Here is a 23754-nt window from a genome sequence, read left to right as displayed (position 1 = left end):
AATAAAATAAATAAAATAAATAAAATAAATAAAATAAATAAAATAAATAAAAAAAATAAAATAAATAAAATAAATAAAATAAAAAAAATAAATAAAATAAATAAAATAAATAAAATGGAATAAAATGAAATAAATGAAATAAATGAAATATATGAAATAAATGAAATAAATGAAATAAATGAAATAAATGAAACAAATGAAATAAATGAAATAAATGAAATAAATAAAATAAATAAAATAAATAAAATAAATAAAATAAATAAAATAAATAAAATAAATAAAATAAATAAAATAAATAAAATAAATAAAATAAATAAAATAAATAAAATAAATAAAATAAATAAAATAAATAAAATAAATAAAATAAATAAAATAAATAAAATAAATAAAATAAATAAAATAAATAAAATAAATAAAATAAATAAAATAAATAAAATAAAAATAAATAAAACAAATAAACGAAACAAATTAAACAAATAAAACAAATAAAATAAATAAAGTGAATAAAGTAAATAAAATAAATAAAAGTTCTTTTTGTCTAATGAAATGACAAAAAGAAAAAATAACCAAATAAACGATATTTCCTTTAGTCCACTCCTGTCTACTTTTAAAGATCGTACCCATCTCACATTACGCTTCCCACCCTTACAAGACAAAAAGACTTGATTTATTAGCTCCATATGCAGCATTGATAAAATAAAATAGGATAGAATTCATTAGTTAAGTACACTTTGATAAAGAAGCTTGTATAGCTTTGAAACCGGTATGTAGAAAAAAAAAGTGAACATCAACATTGTTGATAAATCCATATGGTCCATGAAGAAGTATAGAAATTGATAAAATAAAATTTTCAGGCGTTGCCTAGTATGTAGGTGAAATAATTCAATTAGATGAATCTCACCCGCATAAATAAAGGTTTCAGCTCTTTAACTTCACAAAAATCAACGGATGAAAGAATTGAAGGAATATGGATGTTTAAATATGGGCAGAATGGTGAATGTTATACAGTGTGTAAAGTGGCCACTTAAACACAAGTTATTTACGACTTTTAGGAAATGGTCTGAAAATTTAAATATTTGAGTAAATAAAAATAACTTAAGTGTTTCTCTTAATTTAAAAAAAAAAAAAAAAACAGCCAATGACAGGCCATAGATGCCCTGTAGATGCCTTGACTTCTATAATACCTTCTTGAAGATGTTCTTCACTTCTGTTGTAATATGTTAAAAAATAAGTGGTTAAAAACAGAGTTGTTTTTATTTATTTTATACCACAAAGTTGGTGCTGCAAATATGAAATTTATATTACTTGTTTTGGGTTAAAAATTCCGTTTAAAAACATTTATTTTCTCTTTTTCAGAAGAACACTCGCGTATCATCATATGTAAATATCACCTGTCTGCCAGAACCGTTTCGGCCAGCGTGTCAAATTCCGTTCCTTGTTGAAGGATCTTCGTCAGGACTTCCATGAAGGCCGCTCTGGTCTGCAGGTCTCTGTTGTACCCCAGATCTAAGTAAAAAAATAAAAATATGAATAACTCCCTAGGGAGAAAATCCAGCCAGTCTGCAAGCATTTGGACATACTCAAACATTGTTCAATTACTACCTGGTAAAAGAAGAAGTATAAAAATTGGAAAACTGTTTTCAAGCGTTGCCTAGTAGGTGATTTGGTTCAGTCAGATGAATCTCATTCATGTGATAAAGGTTTCAGCTCTTTTACTTCACAAACGTCAACAGATGGAAGAGTTGAGGAAATGTGGATGTTTAAACATGGGCAGAATGGTGAATGTTACACAATGATAGGTCATAATTTTCCTATTTTGAAATAGAGCAATCTCTTAATCTGTCTTCATTGGAGAGACGCAGAACTGAGATGGACCTTATATGCATTTTCAAAATACTTAATGCTTTAAGTGATGTCCCATCTCTGTTGCAATCAATTTCTTTTCATGTTCCCAACCGTGTCACCAGAAGTCAACATCTGCTATTTATAAAATCTTCTAAGAGCAACTTTGGTTTTATGCCCCAATGTCCAGAATGTGTAGATTAGTCAGTTCATCACACGACTTGGAATTTTTTGGGATAGATCTTCCGGCTTTTCGTAGATCTCTTCGCGACCAAACAGTGTGGGATGAAGTTGGATTGGCATGGCTTAGCTCAAAGTTTTAGGTCTTTCGTTTTTTTTAATATATTGTATACAGTTATTGTTTTGCCCTCGTTTGTCTTTGCTAAATAGTTTTATGTTCTTTTTGTTCAGTTTCTTGCATTTATGTTTCTTCATGTAACTGTTGTAATTGGCTTAGGCCGTATATATATAATAAATAAATAAGCCCTCTGAATGCCTAGACTTCCATATTCCCTCCTCAAAAATGTTTTCCCTCTCTGTTGAAATAAATTTTAAAAAATAAATAGTTTAATACCAGAAAAATTACTAAACGATAAACATTGTAAGCAGATAAATGAAATATGAAAAGTGCAGTGGCAAACGGTGCTTTTTTTTTATGGGTAAGCTACAAAAAATGATCATAAATTTGTACGCAAGTAATACAGTAAAACCTCAATTTTACGTTTTCCTGCTTTTTCGCCGAAATGTTAAGGTCCCATTTTTTCCAGACATTCTCATTCAAATATCCCCCAATTAACGTTTTTTACATTTTTCGAAACTCATTAGATCTGCGAAAAGACGCCGAGCCGCGCGCCACCGCGTTTGCCCAAAATGGTGAATAAAAAAATATTTAAACTGTTGTCTCAAACTGAATTCAAAGTAGGGGTCAGTGTAATTGACCATTTGTCTCGGTTGTCCAACCGACTGGGCTACAGAGTCTGAATAATATTAATGCAGTGGGACACGGCTTCCGGTACAGACCTATGCTGTGCATGAGGCCCGAGTCGATGTTGGCGCTGAGCAGGTTGGACATGGCCTGGATGGTGGCGTTCCTCAGGGTGCTGGGCTTGCCCGCGCGCTGCCTCCCCGGCTCCTCCATGCCGGAGCACTCCGCCTCGTTGCAGTCGTTCAGCAGGTTCATGAACAGAGTGAAGTACCTGGACAAGAAACGGAGGTATATTCATGGTGCGAGGATTCTCATCTTTAGAGAGTGCGAAATATCTTTTCTATGAATAATAAAATAAATCAAACTGCAACTGTCCTACCATTGTTTTTGGGCTTGAAATAGATGAGAACTAATGATATTTTTTTCTAAGTATTATTTTATTTGTGGATTTTTGTGAAACAAATGGTACCAAAAACAAACAATTCATGACGTCATCAAGAATGATGTCTTAGGATGTTTTGTGACGTCATCGGATTTTTTTTCATCAGTGTCTATGGATTTTATAGTATTGTAGATAGCTTCCTTTTTCTATGTGTCGTTTGTTTACATTTACGGCATCCTGTCACTTATCAAACGCTACAAGTTGTGATTTATAATTTTCATGATAAATTGAATTATCATATAATAAACTAATATTTAGAAGAGGTTGAAAACCATAAAATAATAAAAGAAATTCGAGATGTAAGATGTAATCCGTTTTCCCTTTCATCTGCCAGTGCCTGGAACTGGAGTGTGGAGTGGGTAAGGGGGGGGCTTAAGATAATATGCATAGACAACTCTCCTTATATTTCTATCTGAGGCCTGTGGCATTACCAACATTAAAATGAATGCATTACTCGTGAACTTCTGTGACAAAATTTATTACCAACTTACGAAACGATCGTTTTCGAAAGACCTTATTTTCCAAACGAAATATGAATGAAAATATTAATTATGAGGGTTTATATAAACACTAGGAGAATCTTTAAAACATCTTTTATTTGTAGAGTAGGTTAAATCCGATATTCCTCCCTTGCAATAATACTAAAGTTTTACCTACCATTAAAACTCTTATTATGTTGCCTTCGTCATCCAGAACATATTTTATATATGTGAGAGACAACATTTCGATTCTTGTCTGTAGTGGTCTAAATTAGCTTCCATTCTCCTTATATTGTCAACACTGGGATGACATCATCTATATGCTCTGTGATTGGTCGTTTGTTTTGTCACCGGCAGTTGGCATCATGCACAATTTTTTGTCAATTCTAATCTCACCAAGCAGTAATTAAATATGTTCTGGATGACGAAGGCAACATAATAAGAGTTTTAATGGTAGGTAAAACTTTAGTATTATGTAGTGCCGTTCGTCATCCAGAACATATTTTATATATGTAAGAAGTGGTTGTTATCGCCTTGGTGACAAAACTGATGTCAATTGTGAGAGGTTGTTAATTAGTCAAGTATAGGTTCAAACAGATTTGTGAGGGATGGCAATGTAGAGGAGCTGCCACCTTCCATTACTTCCCTTCTGTAGTGTTTTGCGAATGTGTTCTCGCTCTTCCAATTTCCTCTTTCCAGGATTTATTTTTATTTATTTATTTTTTTAATATTTTTTTTTTTTTTTTTTCCATTGGGCAATTTTCTAACCAGCTGAGCGATGCTACTGCTGACCTTGTACTCCCTGCTGATTCATCAATGCCAGCACTTCTTAGGACTGTTTTTACCCATCCTCCAATTATTGTTCTTGTGGCAGGTTTTGGTAAGCCCGTGGTTGAGATAAATAAGTCTGGTATGGAATTTAATTCTTGTCTTCTTACTCTAGATAAAGCGCATACTTCTCGAAGCCAATATACCGGATCCGTACCTTGTTCTGAGGACGCATTAAGTTTCCACCCGGACTGCTGGCGAGTTGCACAGTCAGTTTAAGATCCAAAAGCTGGCCAAAGAATAACATGGTCCCCATTGTCCACAAGCTGTCTGGTGTGCATCGTAACAGAGTAAGGTCGTGCACTCTTCTCCCAGATGCGAGTAAAAGTATGACAGCGCATCTTCGAGAGGCATCAAACAGAGTAACTGTTTCTGGAAGGTTTTCTTTTAACCAGTTACTAACCTGTCTCGGGTCCCAGATAGGTAATACTTTTTTCCCTATAGTAGTATTGACTATACCCTTCATTACTTGTTTAACTACCGTGTGATTACTAAGCCTCGATTTACACTCTGGGTTAGTTAAAGTTGAAATGGCCGACTTATGAAGAGCAATGGTACTAGGAGACAAGCCTTCTTTAAGTTTCAAGTGTGCTAAAAATCTTGCTAGCTGCGAACCTGACGGGTCAATCCTATTAACATTATGTTTAACACACCATTGGCCCCACCGTTTCCATGCTGATTTGTAGGCAGTTACTGTGGACGATCGCCACCCAGCATTGAGAAGGGCCTTTTCACGTTCTGACCACCCATTTATCGCTCCTCCCCAGCCCCAATCATCCATACTTCCATCTCTAGTTTTTGGATCTGAGGAGGGTGAAGACCTGTTGACATATCCACTAGGTTGTCGTCTAGGTTTGTTATTCGCAAAGCTGGGGCTAGGGCTCTCGACTGGAGATCTGGCAACCAGAACACTTTGGGCCATCTTGGTATTACCAATAGGTAAATACCGACACACTTGTGTAGATGTTCCAGGACTCTCGGTATCAAGCAAGGTGGTGGAAACACCCATGCCAGTGGGAAGCGCCAAATTCTGCTGAAAGCATTGTGGAATAGGGCTGTTGTGTCGGTGGGGTTTATGGAAACATAACTGTTTACCACGTGAGCTGTCTCGGATGCAAATAGGTCCACCATGGGTCTGCCCCACAAGCGGAATATTCGGTCGGTCGCTGAAGGTAGAAGGTGCCATTCGGGTAACAAGGTCCCTCGTGAAAGATGATCGGCGAGTCCGTTGTATCGCCCCGGGAGATAATACACTTCCATCCTTATATTGAGAGCATCCACTAGTGCCAGAATCTGATATGTCAACTGAAGAAGGTTTGCTGATTTCGTACCTCCTTCGTTGCGTAGATATGCCAGTACCGTCCTGTTGTCCGATTGAATGAGACCAGTAGAATTGCTCAAACTGGCTCTGATACTTTAATGCCTGGAGAATAGCAAACATTTCTTTGAGGTTGCTGTGCCATTTGGTTTGTTGCGGTGTCCAGCAACCTGATAGTGGAGTGTCGTCTACCTGCGCTCCCCATCCGCTGTCTGCTGCGTCTGTCGCAATGAAGTGGCATGCTTTCGGGAAATGAATAAGGGAATGGGTATTCACATTGGTCATCCACCAGTTTAGGTCGCGTCGGCCGCGGGCGGTGTGCGGTTTTTCAGCCTCCGTTCGTACCGTCGCGTCGCCGCGTTTCCCCGCGTGATCCGTTCTGAGGACACTGCCAGGCGGGGAGTTTGACTGGGGCGGTACATCTGTCAAAGAATAACGCAGGTGTCCTAAGACCAGCTCAGCGAGGCCGGAAATCTCGCGTCGAGCAAAAGGGCAAAAGCTGGTTTGATCACGATGTTCAGTATGCATAGAGACTGCAAAAGCACGGCCTATCGATCCTTTCGTATAAAGAGTTTTTAGCGAGAGGTGCCAGAAAAGTTACCACAGGGATAACTGGCTTGTGGCGGCCAAGCGTTCATAGCGACGCCGCTTTTTGATCCTTCGATGTCGGCTCTTCCTATCATTGCGAAGAAGAATTCGCCAAGCGTTGGATTGTTCACCCATCAAAAGGGAACGTGAGCTGGGTTTAGACCGTCGTGAGACAGGTTAGTTTTACCCTACTGATGACCGATCATTGCGATAGTAATACTGCTCAGTACGAGAGGAACGGCAGTTATGGACATTTGGTTCACGCACTCGGTCGACCGGCCGGTGGTGCGATGCTACCATTCACAGGATTAGGCCTAAACGCCTCTAAGGCCGTATCCCGCCTAGGCAAATCGGGCGGTGATACGTGATGTGAGTTCCGCGAGTCGAAAGGCTCTCTAAACAATGTGACATCTATCAGGCGGCCCCCGTCCGCGGGGGCCTCCGTCGAAGCCTGACGAGGTGGGACGAGCACCGCGCTGCGTGGTTAAATGTCCCGGCGCGATGGCGTCCCGCCTCTGACCAAGCTTAAGTTCGGCGTCGGAACTCGGAATCGTCCGCAGACGACCTTCGTACCTGATCGCAGCATGACGCCGCTCTACCGGGTGTTGTACCCGGTAGAGCAGCGTCATGCTGCGATCCGTTGAGACTCTGCCCCACGCCAAGAGATTCGGTGGTTTTATCCAAAATGGTATCCGATAGCCATTGAGAATTTTTAGGGCGAAGTCGGGGGCATTTGCGGTACGCCATTGTTCTAAAGAACCTTGCAATTGCCCTCCCTGAAATCGCCCGGGCTAGTTGTCAATTGTTTTGGGGGCGACGGTGCGAGGTCTGCCCACGCCCCGTCTGCCTCCGAAATTTCCGTCCTCTGCTGGCAGAGGAGGAAAGGCCAGAATGGTGACCGGGGTCTGCCCGCCGGTACTGAAACGGAAATTGGGTGGGACCCAGATTTCCCGCAGGAGCACATTGAGTTTGTTTGACTATTTGTGCTCCGCTCTTTGGCCTTGACACTGTTTCCCTAACCCTGGGGGTCTGCGGAAACTGAGCCCTAAAGACTTTGCTTGCCCCACCCAGTCTCTGCAACTGGGTGACAAGTTTGTCCTCATTGAACAGATGAGTCACCGTGGGAGATGGCAGCAAAAGCCCTCTCCATACCTGTGAGTTGGACACATGCAGGTGTGATAACCTCACAGTTTACCTCCAACTCTTTGAATCCCGGGTCAGCAGCATACTCCTTCAGCACCTTGGCGTGACGGACATTACACCAACCGGGGGTGTCGAAATTCTGTAGGCGTTCCACTGTCTTTAACATGGCATCGGTCGGTGCTCCTATTAGTGGTTCCTTTAGTGCCACTGCGGGGTCCGGTACATGAAATACCGGAGCCGTGGATGTGCTGCAGGCACTGACACTAGGCCCTGACACATTTGGAGTCTCCACCGGGCCTAAGGGAGACTCTTCGTCTTCGAAACCCTCAAATTCACTGTCAACTGCGCCAGATACGCCGCCGGCATCTCGCTTAAAAACGAACTTCTGGAGATCGCTTAACTGGCGCGTCAGCTTTTTGAGCATTTTATTTGGAGACTTTTTCCTGTGTCTCCTACTTTTTACGCGTCGCGAGCCATCCGAACTCGAATCAGAATCCGTGGTCTCAAAACGACGCTTGCGTGTACTTGAGTCCGTGTTCTCACTTCGGTGTTTTTTGGTAGTTTTCGCCAGAGTCGGCGGTTCCACAGATGACATTACGGCGCGCGAGGGTTATGTGATGATAAAGATATGTAAATAATATTTGAAGCGCAACGACGCACGTTGTTTTTAAAAAATAAAAACCGGTAAACAAGATGGCGTCCACAAAACAATGCGCGTCACTAATACGAAATTACACGAAAAAACAGTGAATAAACGCAACACTCCTAGTCAATTATATCATATAGTTTTCTTTAAACAACGGAAGCTTTTAAATAAACAGTTGAGTTATCTCTAGCACTTAATGTATCACAAAAAACTTAGCGCGAGATAATTCGTGACCACATAGAAAGAATTTCTATGTCAATTGCCAAAAAATTGTGCATGATGCCAACTGCCGGTGACAAAACAAACGACCAATCACAGAGCATATAGATGATGTCATCCCAGTGTTGACAATATAAGGAGAATGGAAGCTAATTTAGACCACTACAGACAAGAATCGAAATGTTGTCTCTCACATATATAAAATATGTTCTGGATGACGAACGGCACTACATAATACCCTATTGTTTTAATATAATAATTTAACAAATATATAATTATTATTGTTAGTTGTTACAACTCAGGGGGACAAAATGTGAAATAAAATTTGGACATAGCTGCACTTACTTCAAGAAGAGTTGGCTCTTGGCTTCCATCAGATCGCCCCTGTCGGATTCCTCGGGTTGCAGAGGAAGACCTCGCAGCAGAGAGGCGACAGCCTCCATACACGCCTGATCCAACTCCCTACAAACAAACATGATCATTTTTACTTTAAATTTGTATTAGAGGTATGGGACTCACCCGCGTAACAGTGACATTAATTTGGGTACCCGGACACTCAAACATCGACGGTAACGAGGCAGCTGATGAACTGGCAAGGCTGGGAGCTGACACAGGCCCAATAGACCCTGAACCCTAAAGTGGGTTGCTTAAATGTGCTCCTCGTAACGAGCTTAGGTCATGGGCCAGGAAGCAGAGTGTAATGCTCTGGCAAAAAGTACCTGGTCAGCACCATGCGAAGAAACTGAAAAAAGGGTACTTTTGACTTAATAAAGCTCAGCCAAAATCAAGTGAGGGTTATCACTAGAGCTCGCCCAGGGCACTGCAAATTGTACAAACACCGCGCTAGAATTAACCTTTCCCAAACTTCTAGATGTAGGTCTTGAGTGCAGATGAGGAAACACCTATATGTGTTCTATGTGAATGTGATTCTTTACATCATAAAAGGAGCCTAATCCTCGGGGGACCACTGGTTAAACCCGAGGATATTAAAGAGCTCGCCCCTTACCTAATAGCCCGATACTTTACGGGTCTGGGCTTGGAGGGGGAGATTTGGCAAAATGTAAATTCTCGCCTTCCACACAGTAGCCAGGCTCTTTAGAGACCTGGGCTTGGAGGGCGAGAACTATTCACGGGGACCTATAACAATAGATCTTCACAGGTTGCAGTGACGTCAGGAGCTTGCATGGCACTGACCCCCACCACTAAGGATAAGAATAAGAATGGGACTCACCCGGAAACCAATGCCTACTGTCATTTGACCTGCTGTCATCTTAAGGACAGTGCAGAAGGTGTACTTTCTGTATGTAAATAACATAATACGGATTACCTAGCACGGATGTCAAATTGCTGACAGATAGGAAAATTATGGACAGCTACTATATAAGCTCACGTTTCTCACATGTAATAAATACATATCTAAGCATGGTGTCCTGACGAAGAGCCGGGTACGTTTCGAAACCGGTATGCATAGAAAATTCGGTGTAATGTACAATTATTTAGTGACATTGAATAAATACAGATTTGGTTATGACCTGGTGATGGCCGTCACATCTCCGCACACGGGTGGCGCTATCTGGTGGCTGGTGCCGAGCACCCAGTCGGTGAGGTACTCGACCAGCTTGTTGCGGAACTTCATCTCCTGGCGGAAGGCCAGGTCGTCCCTCCTCCTCATCATGGCCTCCACCACCTGGCAGAGCTTGGTCTTGATGTGCACCGACAGCACGGTCATGTCCAGGTGACGAACATATCTGGAAACGGATAAAGGAGGAATTAGCGATACTCCTGCGGGACTCGATCAGAAACTTCTGGCGTCCCTGGGCAAGAATAATCTATAGCACCATTTTTGTCAATCACCTCAAGGGAGCTTTACAATTGTATACGTAAACTTACATTCTAACTAAGCTTAAGTTACATATTATAGTTTCTGATTTGAAATTGAGGATACGATAAACTCAAGAAGTGAGATTTTAGTTGGGATCTGAACTGACCGGGACTGTCGATGATTCGTAAGTTTGAAGGCAATCGGTTCCAGGCAGAGGGGCCGGCAACGGCAAAGGCACAATCTCCTGTCTCATGTTTGTGCTGCGCCGGATTTCGATAAGTTTTCCTCTGCCTGAATCAAATGCTGACCTAAGAGTAAATTCCCTTTAACAAGTATTTTCCCTAACACACAAATCCAATGATGCCAGTGACGTAACCAATTAAAGACCAATATGTATACTCTCAACCTTACCCAAGCTGTTTGAGAGTATTGTGCTAAATAAAATCTCATCTAGCTTAAGCATATAGTAGTGCCAGAACAGCATGGTTTTGTAGCGGGACGGTCGACCACTACAAACCTTCTTTTATATGAGCATTATATAATACAAGCCTTTAAATCATAATCTCAAGTCGATGCAATTTATACGGACTTCTCTAAAGCCTTTGATAAAGTAAACCATACTATACTTGCAGCCAAATTATAAGCACTGGGAATTTGTGGGACCATCTTAAGCTGGCTTATCTTAGTTATCTTAGAAAGAGGTGAATTGCTATAAATCTAAATGGCTATCGCTCTTATAAATTTTCAGCTAGATCAGGGGTACCACAAGATTCTCCTCTTGGTCCATTTCTCTTTGTACTATTTACTAACGATTTACCCACACAATTTTCTAATGTAGAGTTCTTGCTATATGCTGATGATCCGAAGCTATTTAGAGAAATAAATTACACAAACGACATAATTCACCTTTAAGGGAACATCGATATACTTTTTGAGTGGTGCGAATCCAACCAGTTGTTTTTTTTTAATGTAAACAAATGTTTTCACATGTCTTTTTTCCGTTCGCCAAACCTCATTCCATCATCATACTCAATTAACGACACTTTAATAACTACTGTCCCACAAATCAGAGATCTTCAGGTAACTATTGCTGGGCTTCATTATCCTGAATTTGTCACAATCAATTCCTACTAATAAATACAAGTGTACCTGACGATGGCCAGCATCAGTCCTTCGATGGAGGTGACACTGAGGTGCTCCGCGGGCTGCTCGTTTTTATTGTTGTCCAGAATACTCTTCATGATAAAGATGGTGTGCTCGACAAACTGGGTGTTTACTTCAGTCAACATCACCTGAAAAAAATATTTATGTATTTTCCATCATCGGGAAGAAACAGTGATAAGAATGCTTACACGGAACTAATTTGTGATTGACAATGTACAAGGTATATCCAGAAAGTAATAAAGTTATACAAAAGGAACATATTTTGAGGATAGACGAGGTGCGTTCAGAAAATAACTGGAATTTTTAAATTTTGCGGATTCGATTGTCAATTTGCTAAAACTTTTAGCTGTATTCATTGTTTACTTTGTCTGTGGCAGCCGCTAAGGTTAGACGAGTTTTTATGAGCTCGGCGATTTTCATTTGTTATGGATAATGGATCAAAGAATTTGTATCAAATTTTGTGTAAAAAAATAAATAAAGTGTATGAAATGTCAACAAAAGCCTATGGTGAGTCTGCTATGAGTAAAACAAGAGTTTACGAGTGGTACAAGCGTTTCCAAGATGGCCGTGAAGACGTTGAAGATGACGAACGGTCCGAACGCCCCAGCACATCAACAACCAATGAAAACGTGGATTAAGTCAATGAAATGGTTATGAACGATCCCCGAATCACAATCAGAGAAGTCGCTGGTGATGTTGGAATATCAATTGGTTCATGCCATGAATTTTTTCTGAATGTTTTGAGTATGAAACGCGTGACAGCAAAATTTGTTCCAAAATTGTTAAATTTTGGACAAAAACGGCGAATGGAAGTTACTCAGTTGTCACTAAATGAAGTCAACGACGATGCAGAATTACTGAAATGTGTTATAAAAGGTGACGAAACATGGGTTTACGGATATGACGTCAAAACTAAGACTCAAACGTCCCAGTGGAGGCAATTCTGGATCGCCAAGACAAAAATCGCCGAGCACACCGAACACGTCTAACTTTAGCGGCTACCACAGACAAAGTAAGCAATAAATACAGCTGAAAATTTAAACATATTTCAGGGGCATGTATACGAACATAATTTTTGAATAAAATTAAAAATCGGACTCTCTAAACTCGCGAAATTAAAAAAATCCCGTTATTTTCTTAACACAATTCGTACCTCGTAATTTGACAAGTCGTAATTCAGCTATAGTGTCGAATTGCGTGTTATGTTTTTACCTGCTGTTGAGAATCGAAGAATTTATCTATGATGGCCCTGAGCTGGTCGAACAGTATGGGGTACAGGGCGGACGACATCTCGTGGCCTATCAGCTCCTTCACGTGCTTCTGGATCTGAGGACCGAACTTCTCGTTCACGCAGACCAGCAATCGCAGCAGCTGCCCTACGAACCTGGGGGACACGAGACACCGCGTTAGCAAACGTTATCCAAATCTCTACAAGTATTTAAATGTAGGGCCAAGTTTGATGCTTTAAATATGAATAATATATTTATTCTGAAGACCACAAAGACCGGTGTTTTCCATAAATAATAAATCAGTAAAGAAACGTTCCTTCCGACTTCTAACCACTTTCGTAATAAAAACATAATTTTATTTAACGTGTTTTTATGTCAAATGGCAGCATATTGAATAGAACATTCACTTACTGTGTCACGGGACAGTACTGGACGTCTTGGGAACTGTTTGGAAGAACGCTGCACTTTCTGGTGTCAACCAGACCTGAAAATAACAACAAAATAAATCGAACGGTGTAGTACTCCAGTGGAGAGTGTCACGATAAAGAACTGGATTTCAGTTTATGGGATTTTTATACGGGCAGTTTTTTTTATACGGGCAGCAAACAAAGAAGACTAACTTAATAAACAGAGATAAATTAACAAAATATTCAGACAGTTTTAAAAACTAGATAAATATCACTGGCGGCTCCTGACCGAAAACAGGGGCAGTGCATTTTTTTACATGTTGTCAACTTGTATATTATTAAGTTCAATAATATTATAATAATATGACAGGTCTGACGTGATAAACGAGCACTAGTATGACAGCCCGCGCATCGGAACTAGAAACGCTAAATGCGCCCAACATAATACGCACGTTATTGTTAACTAAATTTGTACCAATATCATGTCATTACGCATGTTCAAAGTGACATTTCAAACGAACTTCAAATCTGCGCATGCGTCGGCAATGCCCGGAATATGTATATTATCTTCTCCCTCTAACGCACAATTCATCGGTACGAAGCATTGTCTGTCTCGTTTTATAATATTGCAACGAATCCCTGTTTCTTTCTACCTACTTTAAACATATTTTTACTATCAATAAAATGACTAATTTATTTACACAAATTTTCACTTGGCAGTGCACTGCACTTATGCACATACTAAGGAACCGCCTCTGATATATATGTGCATCTATTTTATTTATATTACAAAACGCACAATGGAAATAACAAAAACCTAACATAAGCTATACACTTGTGGAGCAGTTGATTCAATATTGATTTGGACGAATAAGACAATCCATGTACAATCTTATTTTGTTAACCATAATGTTGAAACAGCTCTTTATTCATTTAGTTTTTTTTATTGCTTACTTCTTGATATGAACAATTGACAAATTTACTACTATGCTCATTATTTATGTTAACTTTTTGTAAATGTATTGGTAACACAGATTTAAAGTTAACAAGCTACGACTGTGACACGGTACAAATCCAAAGTACATAACCTTACGTATGGGAAGTTCCATGTTGAAAATTCTGCACTCTCTCGGCTATCGAAGATTATACTTCACGCTTCTCACCGCATCTCCTAGTTTAAAATCAAATAAATAATGAATGGGTTTTTACCTCCGTGAAGTGAGGAGGCGCTGGATATGGTGAGGCAGCCGAGGGAAGAGGGGGGGGCGGTCCTGGGAGGCGGTGTGCCCTTCCTCTGCAGGCAGACTCCGCCGAGGGCACACAGGAACGAAGTCATGTTGGCCCACTCGTTGATTTGGTCCTGTACACAAACATCATACACGCGGTTTGTTTAAAGAAATACAGTAAAACCTTATTTTTACGTTCCTAAATTTTATGTTTTCCCACTTTTGTTTTATTTATTTATTTATTAACGGACATTGTCCATGTATACAATTTATAAGGTTTAAATATTACAATAAAAGAATAGTTTAAAACATTAAAAAAAAGAAAAGAAGCATTGACAAACATAAGGGACATCGAGACAAGATCTGGACTATTTATTTAGTGCTCGTTTAAATCGTTGTAAACTTAAACCAAAAAAGTCCAGATCTTGTCTCGAGTTAACAATACGACAAAGACGGGTCATTGGAGAATTAAGGCCATAGTTTGTTATATGCTGATCGATGAACAGTACTCCGTTGTTTCTCAATCTACGAGTCGGAATATTGAATTTTACTTGTCCCAGTAATGATAGAACATCGATTATACCATTTAGTAGGCCGAACATATATATGGAGTCAATATTAGTTCTACGTTTTAGTAGACTAGAAATATTTAACATGGACTCTATTTCAGCATAAGAATAATTATCTCTCTCTAGTGCGCGCATCCACGCTATTTTTCGAAGCGAGCGATGTTGGACTGATTCAATGTGATTTATGCGATTGACATAGAATGGAGACCAGACCACTATTCTAGGAGGCATATTCTAGAAGAGGGCGAACAGTCGAGCAATAAAGAGTTTTGATTGTACGGACATTAGTAAAATCAGAGGATATTCTGTTAATGAAGCCAAGTAATTTCAGTGATTTATTTATTGTATTATCTATATGCTCGTTGTATGTCAGTTTATGGTCCAAAACAACTCCTAAATCTCTGATGGACTTAACTACATCAATTTTGGAGTTTTCTAATAGGTACTCGAAGAAAATTGGTTGTTTTGTTCTATGAAATGACATTATTTTGCATTTTTTAATATTTAGTTCTAATTTATTGACTTTACACCATCGGTTAAAAGAGTTAATGTCTGATTGAAGAAGAAAACAAAGTAATAGTTTTGATTCAAGGTAATTTTATAAATAAATGCCTTTATTTTCTATTGAATATGTTCGGTAACTTGTATTATAAAAATAAAACTATTATTTTATTGGTTGGTTGGAAGAATTCTCCATTTGATAATTGGCCCGCCAATGTACAAATAACATTATGTACAAAAAGTTCAATAAATAAATATAAATTAACTTGAGAAAATAATGATTGTGAAGTTTGTTGATCCGTCAAGTGTTGTAAGGATGGAAGTCAATTGACAATTCTCTCACTCAATGCTCAGATAGGTATATTTAAAAGATGATTGATGTAGTACTGACCTCGAGGTCGTGCTCGCTGCTCTGGTGCGAGGCCCGGCGCTTGCTGGTAGTGCGAGGGAGGGCCTCCAGGGGGCACTCCTCGGCCCCCTTCCCAGCCTTGGGGTACGACTGCAGAGACTTGCACATGGAGTCCCTGAAAAAGGTTTCAAATCACTATTTATTATCAGTCCGCCTCGTGGTGTAATAGTCGGCTGGTTTGCCTAAAACACGGAGGTCTCGGGTTCGATTCCCGACATGCAGCCTTACGCTGGAAAGATGTGACATTTTGTCACCCACTCGACAATAGTCGATCGGGCATCTCGATTGCTTTGTCATAATGCTATTCTTGAAAAACCTCTGACAATTTACATTACAATTACAAAGACGAATGAGAAAGTGGCAACACTAACAAATCCGTATTTATCTATGGCCTATGGCTTTCCTGCCACACGTAAACTTATATTGTTTCTTGTCAGACATCTTCCGTTAAATATTTTGTGTATGAAATATTATGAAAAAATATAAGAAAATGTTTTACTGAGACACTGCGGCATTTATAATTATTATTTGCCTTTGACATAACACACATCTACGTGTTATTAGAAATATTTCATATTCATTTAATGGATTTCAAAAACATAGTGTATAATATACGAGTATATCTCAAATACGACGAGCATTAAAATAATTTTAAAATCATGTTTCTAGTGAAACTTAATTTGATAATGGATTAAAAATAAGTACAGTTGTATTAGTTGCACATTTGTTGATACGTCATCATTATAATATCAATCAGTGTTGTAAATTTTATATTATTGTTATCAAAAACATTTTTCACTTTGTGGTATGACATTTTACACTTATTTGTTTACAAATTTGTATAAACCACTTAATTTATTTTTTTTAAATTACACTTCGACCGGTTTCGAAGTTACTACCTCATCGTAAGGAATTTAACTAACTTATAATTACACGCGTTGCTATTTATATAATAAAATATTGTATGAAAGAGACAGAGAATTGAAAGAAAGAGAGAAAAAGAAGATAAAATAAATCATAACGGGAATAGTTTTAAAAGAGGACTCGAAGTTAAATTTAATTGATTATTTATTATTTGAAGTTTTTGATTAATGGCTTTACTAATTTCTAATCGTTCTAAATTATCTAAACGAAAACCATTTTTATTGACATGCAAAATTTCTACACCCGTTTCTTGATTAAATTCATGGTTTTCGGATATAAGATGATTTGCAAATTCTGAAAAAATATTATTACTTAGACATCTTATATGTTCTTTGATTCTAACTTTAAATTTACGTGAAGTTTTTCCAATATAATACGACAATTATCAATTTTAAAACGTTCTTAAATGCACTGTTTGAAACAAATTATTAATGTCGTAATGAAACTTTCTTTTTCATACAATTCTTTCTCTGTTTTTGATGTGTATTATTATTATCTTATCTCTTTCTGATATTGATTTATCAAATATTTTTGTGTACCGTATATTATATTATTTTCACATATATACTTACTGTTAACTAATTTTCATTATTTGTTTTTAACAATAATTTGTTGATGCCATTTTTTTTTATACTTATAAGTATACGAAAATGTATTTATTTTTTGTTTGAATTCTTTACAAGTTATTTACAAATTTGCTTTTTAATTCAATTACTGTTATTATATCCATATATTTTTTTTTTCTTTTTTACTATGTAAAGTTTCACTTTTTATTTTGCATGGCAGTATGCTTCTTATTGTTTCTAAATGTATACAAAAAAGCATTGATTATCTTTTAAATTTTTACGCACTATGTTTGTACTTACCTGTATATTTTTTGTAAATGCCCCTTGGGCGTATTGTAAAATTAAATTAAAAAAAATAAATTTAAAAAATATAGAAATTTGGGCAATTTAAACAATTTAATTTATAAATTCCCGAATGATTTAATTTATCATCATAATTGTAAATTTTAAGTTAAATACAACAAAAATACATACTCGTCATTCAAACATAAATGCCGATCGTTTTACAAGAGGAAGTTTGACAGCTGAAGTTATGATGTCGCATTCGAGTGTCAATGTCGAGTGCTTTGGGGCACTCGAGATAAAGTCGATTGGTTTTCGATCGACTGCATTCGTATGGGTGGTTCAAGAATGCTGTCACTCGTCGAATTACGGAAGTCGCATACGATTCTAAAGACGAATGAGTCCAGCATAATGTCCATGGTTGACATTAAATATTTATTTAACCCTTCACTTGCTGTGCCGGTGCTGTGTAGTGCATGTACATAATATACAGGGTGGGCCTTAACTGTGTTTGCAATTTGTTTCGTTATTTTTTTTGTTAATACGTAGGGCGGGCGCAGTGCGAGGGGTAGCGTTAGATGCGCTATTTCGTGGATTTTTTAATCGCCATGGAGCCATTCACGGGAAAGCAGCGCGCGTTTTGTGTTCGCGAATATTACGTAAACAATTTCGAGACGAATGTACCGGACTCACTTCGGTTTACGAGACATTAGTCAAGCACCGAGCGCAAGGTCTATTCGGGAATTGATGAAAATGTTTAAGACAACCGGCTCAACAGTAAGAATAATGGACGAGGGCCACCCGAAGTCGGCGAGGATAGCAGAAGTTATTCAGCGTGTTAGTAAATCAGTAAGGGAAAATCCGCAACAATAAACTCGCGAGAGAAGTCAAGCCTTAAACAACAAGAGGACCACTTTACGAAGAATTTTACGCCACGGTTTACATCTAAAAGCCTATAAAACTTAACTGATGCGAGAGTTGAAACCGAACGATACCTATCTTTGACCGTTCGAAGGAAACGTTCCCCGGGAAACTCATTTCCTGAGGAGGAGACATCGAGTGGCCCCCACAGAGCCCGGATCTCAGCCCGTGTGATTATTTTTTGGAGGGATACTTAAAATCATGAGTATGAAGACAATCCAACAACAATAAATCAGTAAAACAAAACATTGTACGGGAAATTAACGCCATACCACGGGCAACTTTTCGACGTGTTTTTTGAGAATTTGCGAATTCGCCTTAAACAATGTGAACAAGTTGGTGGAACTCACTTGGACAATATAATTTTTTAAAACATGAATATTATTAAAATTTCCATTTATTGTAGTTTCTGAAAAAGTAAATAAAACATTTGAAAGTTCTACAATTATTAATTTTTTGGTGATTGAAACTAGGTATGCATTTAAGGCCCACACTATACATGCAAAAATGGGGGATTAAGATCTGAAAAGCGGAGCATTCATAGGCAATTGCTTTCATAATTATTAACTTAGCTTTTTAATTATTAAAAACCATTTGGTAACGCTCACAAACAAGAGAAAAGGGGAAACATTTCTCACCAATTCCTAAATGTCTCCTCCCAAGCCGGTTGGACACCATTGACACAGTGCTCTATCTGCCTCAACAGCGCCATAATCCTCTTCTGCAAAGCCGCGCGGCCTACACAAATGTATACAATAACATTAACACTAACAATATTAGAGTTTTAGACTTAGATTATAACCAGTCTTGCAGCTACTGAGCACATGAACAATCGGAATTCTAGACCCCATTTACGAAATATTGGTATTTGACAGTTGGTAACATTTACATATTGAAGCTAAATTATCAATCTTCTTGCAGCTATTAAGCGCATGGACGAGTGGAGTTCTAGCAACTTTAAATTATTTTAATAAATTTGCAAAAATAAACATTGAGCAGAATAGAAAAAATTACAATTGTTTATACTAAAAAGTACACCATAAAAAACTAAACAAATAAATAAAATAAATATCCAAGATTGTAGGCATTTACTGCCGCACATGTGGCTAACAGGCTGCTTGCTAATTCCTGCAAAATGGTAGATGCCCAATGTTCCTCAACATGTGCGTGTCAACAACAACTCCATCGTGGCATTTCCCTGTACAGACCAGAGAGGATAGAACGCTAGATCACTCAGTCCGCATACAGACTCCCTTTACATTCATACATCTTCTTGTGCATGCGGGCTGATCATTCCAACTTTCGACATGTCCATCTTCAAGTATTTCTTGGATTTGGTCACGCCATGTCTTTCTCCATTAGCTCTTTGTGCCCAAACCAACTTTTCTCTAAACTATGATACTGTAGCTTGGTTCTTTTCAGTACAAAAATGATGATATATTATGCATCATATATTTGGACTTGTTCGGAAATTTTGATGTTGTAATTTATACTCACCGTGTACATTTTCATAGAAACACATTCGGGAAACATCCTGGCTGGCTGGAGGTGACAGAATCAAATTTAATAACCTTGGACATGAAAAATGATAGTTTTAAGTGAAGGTAGCAGTTAAAATATGAAGAGAAAGAATCAAAAGTGAAGAAGAAGAGTTTAATTATAATGGGAAGGGTAAGAGTTAAAAAAACGAAGGGAAGACATAAAAAAAGAGAGTAACACTCAAAATGTAAAGAGGAAGAGAAAGAGTTTTGAAAAAAATAGAAACGCTCAAATTGTAAAGAGGGAAAGTTAAAAAAATAAGAGAAAGAGTTGAAAGTGGAAAAGAAGAGATAAAAGAGAGATTAACACTCAAAATGTGAAGAGGAAGAGTAAACAATAAAGAGCAAGAGCTAAAAAAAATAGAGTAACACTCAGAATGTGAAGAGGACAAGTTGAAAAAATTAGAGAAAGAGTTGAAAGTGAAGAAGGAGAGATAAAAGAGAGATTAACACTCAAAATGTGAAGAGAAAGAGTGAAGATTAAGAGGAAGAGCAAGAGTTAAAAAAGAGAGTAACAGTCAAAATGTAAAGAGGACAAGTTAAAAAAATAAGAGATAGAGTTGAATGTGAAGAAGGAGATATAAAAGAGAGATTAACACTCAAAATGTAAAATATAAAGCAAGAAGGGGTAAAATATAAAAGAGGAAGAGCAAAAGCTAAAAAAAGAGAGTTTCATTCAAAATGTGAAGAGGATAAAAGTAATGAATAACACTCAAATTGTAAAGGGGGTAAGTTAAAAGTGAAGTAGGAAAATTAAAAGGAACAGTTAAAAAGTAAAGATGATTAGCATAACTAAGTTTCAGATGCTGAGTCAGGGAATTTGGGAAATATTAGAACCAGCAGAACTCTATCGTTTATTCACCTGTGGTGAGGACGGTGCTGGCCTGCGCGATCTCCTGGTACAGGTGGTAGTTGGGCAGGAGGCAGGTCACAGTGACCTCGTCCGTGCCGCAGCGGATGTCGGCCTCCTGGCACAGCAGGGCAAAGCAGGACATGGCCACGAGGACGGCGTCCATGTCGATGGACCACAGGTACATGAAGAACACCACCTGGAAACACAATTGAAACGTTCAACGACGTACATGATCAAAACATTGTTTGTTAACTGAACGTGCACCGATCATTTTCTGCGAAGGTTATTCCATCGCTACACGACTCGGTTCATCGGGAAGTTCTCCATCCGACACACAGCTCCCACCTACCTCTAGTTTGATGTGCGCCTGTTTGCAGATGGCTATCTGGCTACCCACGTTGGCGTAGTCCTTGTGGCGCAGCAGGAATGCGTTCCGGCAGCGCAGGATCTCGCGCACCCAGCGCAGAATCTCGGTGTAGTTCATGATCTGGTGCTGTATCAGCTTCTGGCTGATGCTGAACAGGACCTGCGAGCTGTCGGCAGAGAAGAGCAATCGATCAGCCTGTGCTGATAAGGTGAGTAACTTCATAAGCGGGTTTTTTCAATGACCTGCCAGGTTAGCGTAATGAATTTTTTTGCAGTACGAAGCATCAAAGATAGTATTATTTTGGACCATGATCGATGACAGCGTTATCAAAGGTTGCGTGATCTAAATTAGAATCCTAGAATAAGGAAATTTATAGCTGCAGCACTTAAAAAACTGATCTGAAGCGAAGATTTCACGAAATTCATAAAAAAAATTCTAGGTGTGTTCTGACCTGATGTCCCAAAAGGTGTTGACAGGCGCCTCGGGATTCCACATGTGGATCCGGTTGGGATGGTGCAGAGCCAGCAGAGCCTCCATGGCCTCCTGGGACACGTCCCCCATGGAGCCCTGGTGTACCAGAGACACGAGCCCGTTCATCAGCTCCAGCGTGGAAGACTGAACCTCGTGGCCCGCCTTGCCTTGGTTCTGGAAGGAAAAGAGAAAACCTTACAACCAGATTACGAAGAATGGAACTGGAGGCCCGATGCAGAAGTCTAGATGAAGATTTTCATGATGTTCACATAATGATAACGATTTGTATGAGATGTAAAAACTATAAATGATTTTTTCAAATTGAAAACATTTTTGAGAGGGAAATATGGAAGTCTAGGCATTTACAGGGTTTATGACCTGTCATTGGCTGGTTTAAGTGGCCACTTTACACACTGCGTAACATTAACTTCACAAAAGTCAACAGATGGAGGAGTTTAGGAAATGTGGATGTTTACATAGGCAGAATGGTGAATGTTACCCAGTGTATAAAATGGCTAATTAAACCAGCCAATGACAGATCATAAGCCCTGTAAATGCCTAGACTTCCATATTCCCTTCTGATAAATGTTCTTCATCTCTGTTGGATTATGTTCATATTAACAGCTTCCTAGAGAGTTGAATCCAGTCCTTGTATACAAAAATTTGGACAGACTCAAAAAAAATTGTTGCCAACTCACAGTGAAAGGGGCAGTGAAAGCAGTAGAGTTAAATTCAATCAAAAAAGCGGTTTACGAAATTAAAATTAAAATTAAAAAGTTACCCACAGTGCGTTCCAATGTTAATGTGTTAGTGACTGCCAGTAAACCAATAATGATAGAATTTTTTTTTTGTTTGAATATTTTTTTCGAAAACTTTCTGACACACACACATGATCAAGGGCTATTAAAAACTCTAATAGGTAGTGTGCGTTTTTTTATTATGAGCAAAACCGACAGGAAGACCTCCGGTTTTCAGGTTTGGGAGGGAATGCTTTCACCGCAGACGACTAACTGCACGAACCTTCGCTAGGAAACTTACGTTCAGCATGAGCATGGGGTCGGCGTGTATGAGCCTCACGAGGCACATGAGCAGGTTCCGGTACACCGGCATCTCTTCGGAGCGGTTCATCTTCCCCTGCACGTCCTTGGACTTGAGGGTCAGGGAGGTGATCATGCGCAGCGGCGTGTGCGCAATGTAGCCCTGGAAAGCAATCGGAAAGTAATAATTGATAGTTGAACCAGAAACACTTCCATTTATAGAGTGAAACCCCAAAATTAGGTTTCCGCAATTTGCGTTTTATGTATAATATTAAAGTCTCATTGAATTTTGTACTTTTTAGTACATTTAAAACACAGATTTAGTTTTTTTTTTCCACCAATAGACAAAACCTAGAAATCATCTGAGAGTTAATTGTGTTTTCGGACATTTATTGCCGCCATTTTTGTGTTTTTGACAGCTCAAGAGCCTGAAGTTAATCTCTATCATTATACCAACTTGTTGGTAAGATGCACCAATAGACAAAACCTAGAACTCATCAGAGAGTTAATTGTATTTTACGGATATTAATTGCTGCCATTTTTGTCTTTTTGACAGCTCAATAGTCTGAAGTTAGTCTCTATCATTATACCAACTTGTTGATAAGATGCACCAATAGACAAAACCTAGAAATTATCAGAGTTTATTGTGTTTTACGGACATTAATTGCCGCCATTTTTGTGTTTGTGTTTTTGACAGCTCAAGAGCCTGAAGTTAGTCTCTGACTTATTGGTAAGATGCACTAATAGACAAAACCTAGAACTCATCAGAGAGTTTATTGTGTTTTACGGACATTTATTGCCGCCATTTTACAGTTATTTTTTGTTGTAATTTTAACCAGTTAAGTGCCATAATTAAGTACCCTAATATAAATATAAAATAATATGTTCAATACGTAATGACACAACACACATCGGAGTTTTACTAGGGCTGGCTGTTTTATGAAAAATACACATCTTAAGTTGTGAGGTCAGCCAGACTTTAAAAATCATTAAAACTGGTCAAATACATAATTTAAATCTTTTTTGTACATATTATTA

General features: G+C 38.5%; 1 protein-coding gene across 1 annotated transcript in view; it reads right to left on the bottom strand.

Moving 5' to 3' along the window:
• Positions 1 to 23754, bottom strand: part of Nf1 (neurofibromin 1) — a 107026-nt gene that overhangs the window by 66826 nt on the left and 16446 nt on the right. The window contains exons 11-25 of the mRNA XM_088232051.1: positions 22718 to 22879; positions 21660 to 21853; positions 21191 to 21374; positions 20851 to 21037; positions 19948 to 19992; positions 19089 to 19188; positions 15740 to 15872; positions 14262 to 14412; positions 13057 to 13129; positions 12629 to 12800; positions 11402 to 11544; positions 9963 to 10178; positions 8776 to 8892; positions 2863 to 3038; positions 1392 to 1506 (exon numbers count right to left, since the gene is read on the bottom strand). Of these exons, the coding sequence (XP_088088177.1) occupies positions 1392 to 1506; positions 2863 to 3038; positions 8776 to 8892; positions 9963 to 10178; positions 11402 to 11544; positions 12629 to 12800; positions 13057 to 13129; positions 14262 to 14412; positions 15740 to 15872; positions 19089 to 19188; positions 19948 to 19992; positions 20851 to 21037; positions 21191 to 21374; positions 21660 to 21853; positions 22718 to 22879 (2168 nt within the window). The remainder of the gene's footprint in view (positions 1 to 1391; positions 1507 to 2862; positions 3039 to 8775; positions 8893 to 9962; positions 10179 to 11401; positions 11545 to 12628; positions 12801 to 13056; positions 13130 to 14261; positions 14413 to 15739; positions 15873 to 19088; positions 19189 to 19947; positions 19993 to 20850; positions 21038 to 21190; positions 21375 to 21659; positions 21854 to 22717; positions 22880 to 23754) is intronic.

Source organism: Micrasema longulum, unplaced genomic scaffold (genome assembly GCF_059751315.1).
Source record: "Micrasema longulum isolate JH-2025_06_02 unplaced genomic scaffold, ASM5975131v1 h1tg000941l, whole genome shotgun sequence".
NCBI lineage: Eukaryota > Metazoa > Arthropoda > Insecta > Trichoptera > Brachycentridae > Micrasema > Micrasema longulum.
The sequence above is the reverse complement of the archived record's forward strand: the minus strand, read 5'-3'. Positions and strand labels throughout refer to the sequence as shown.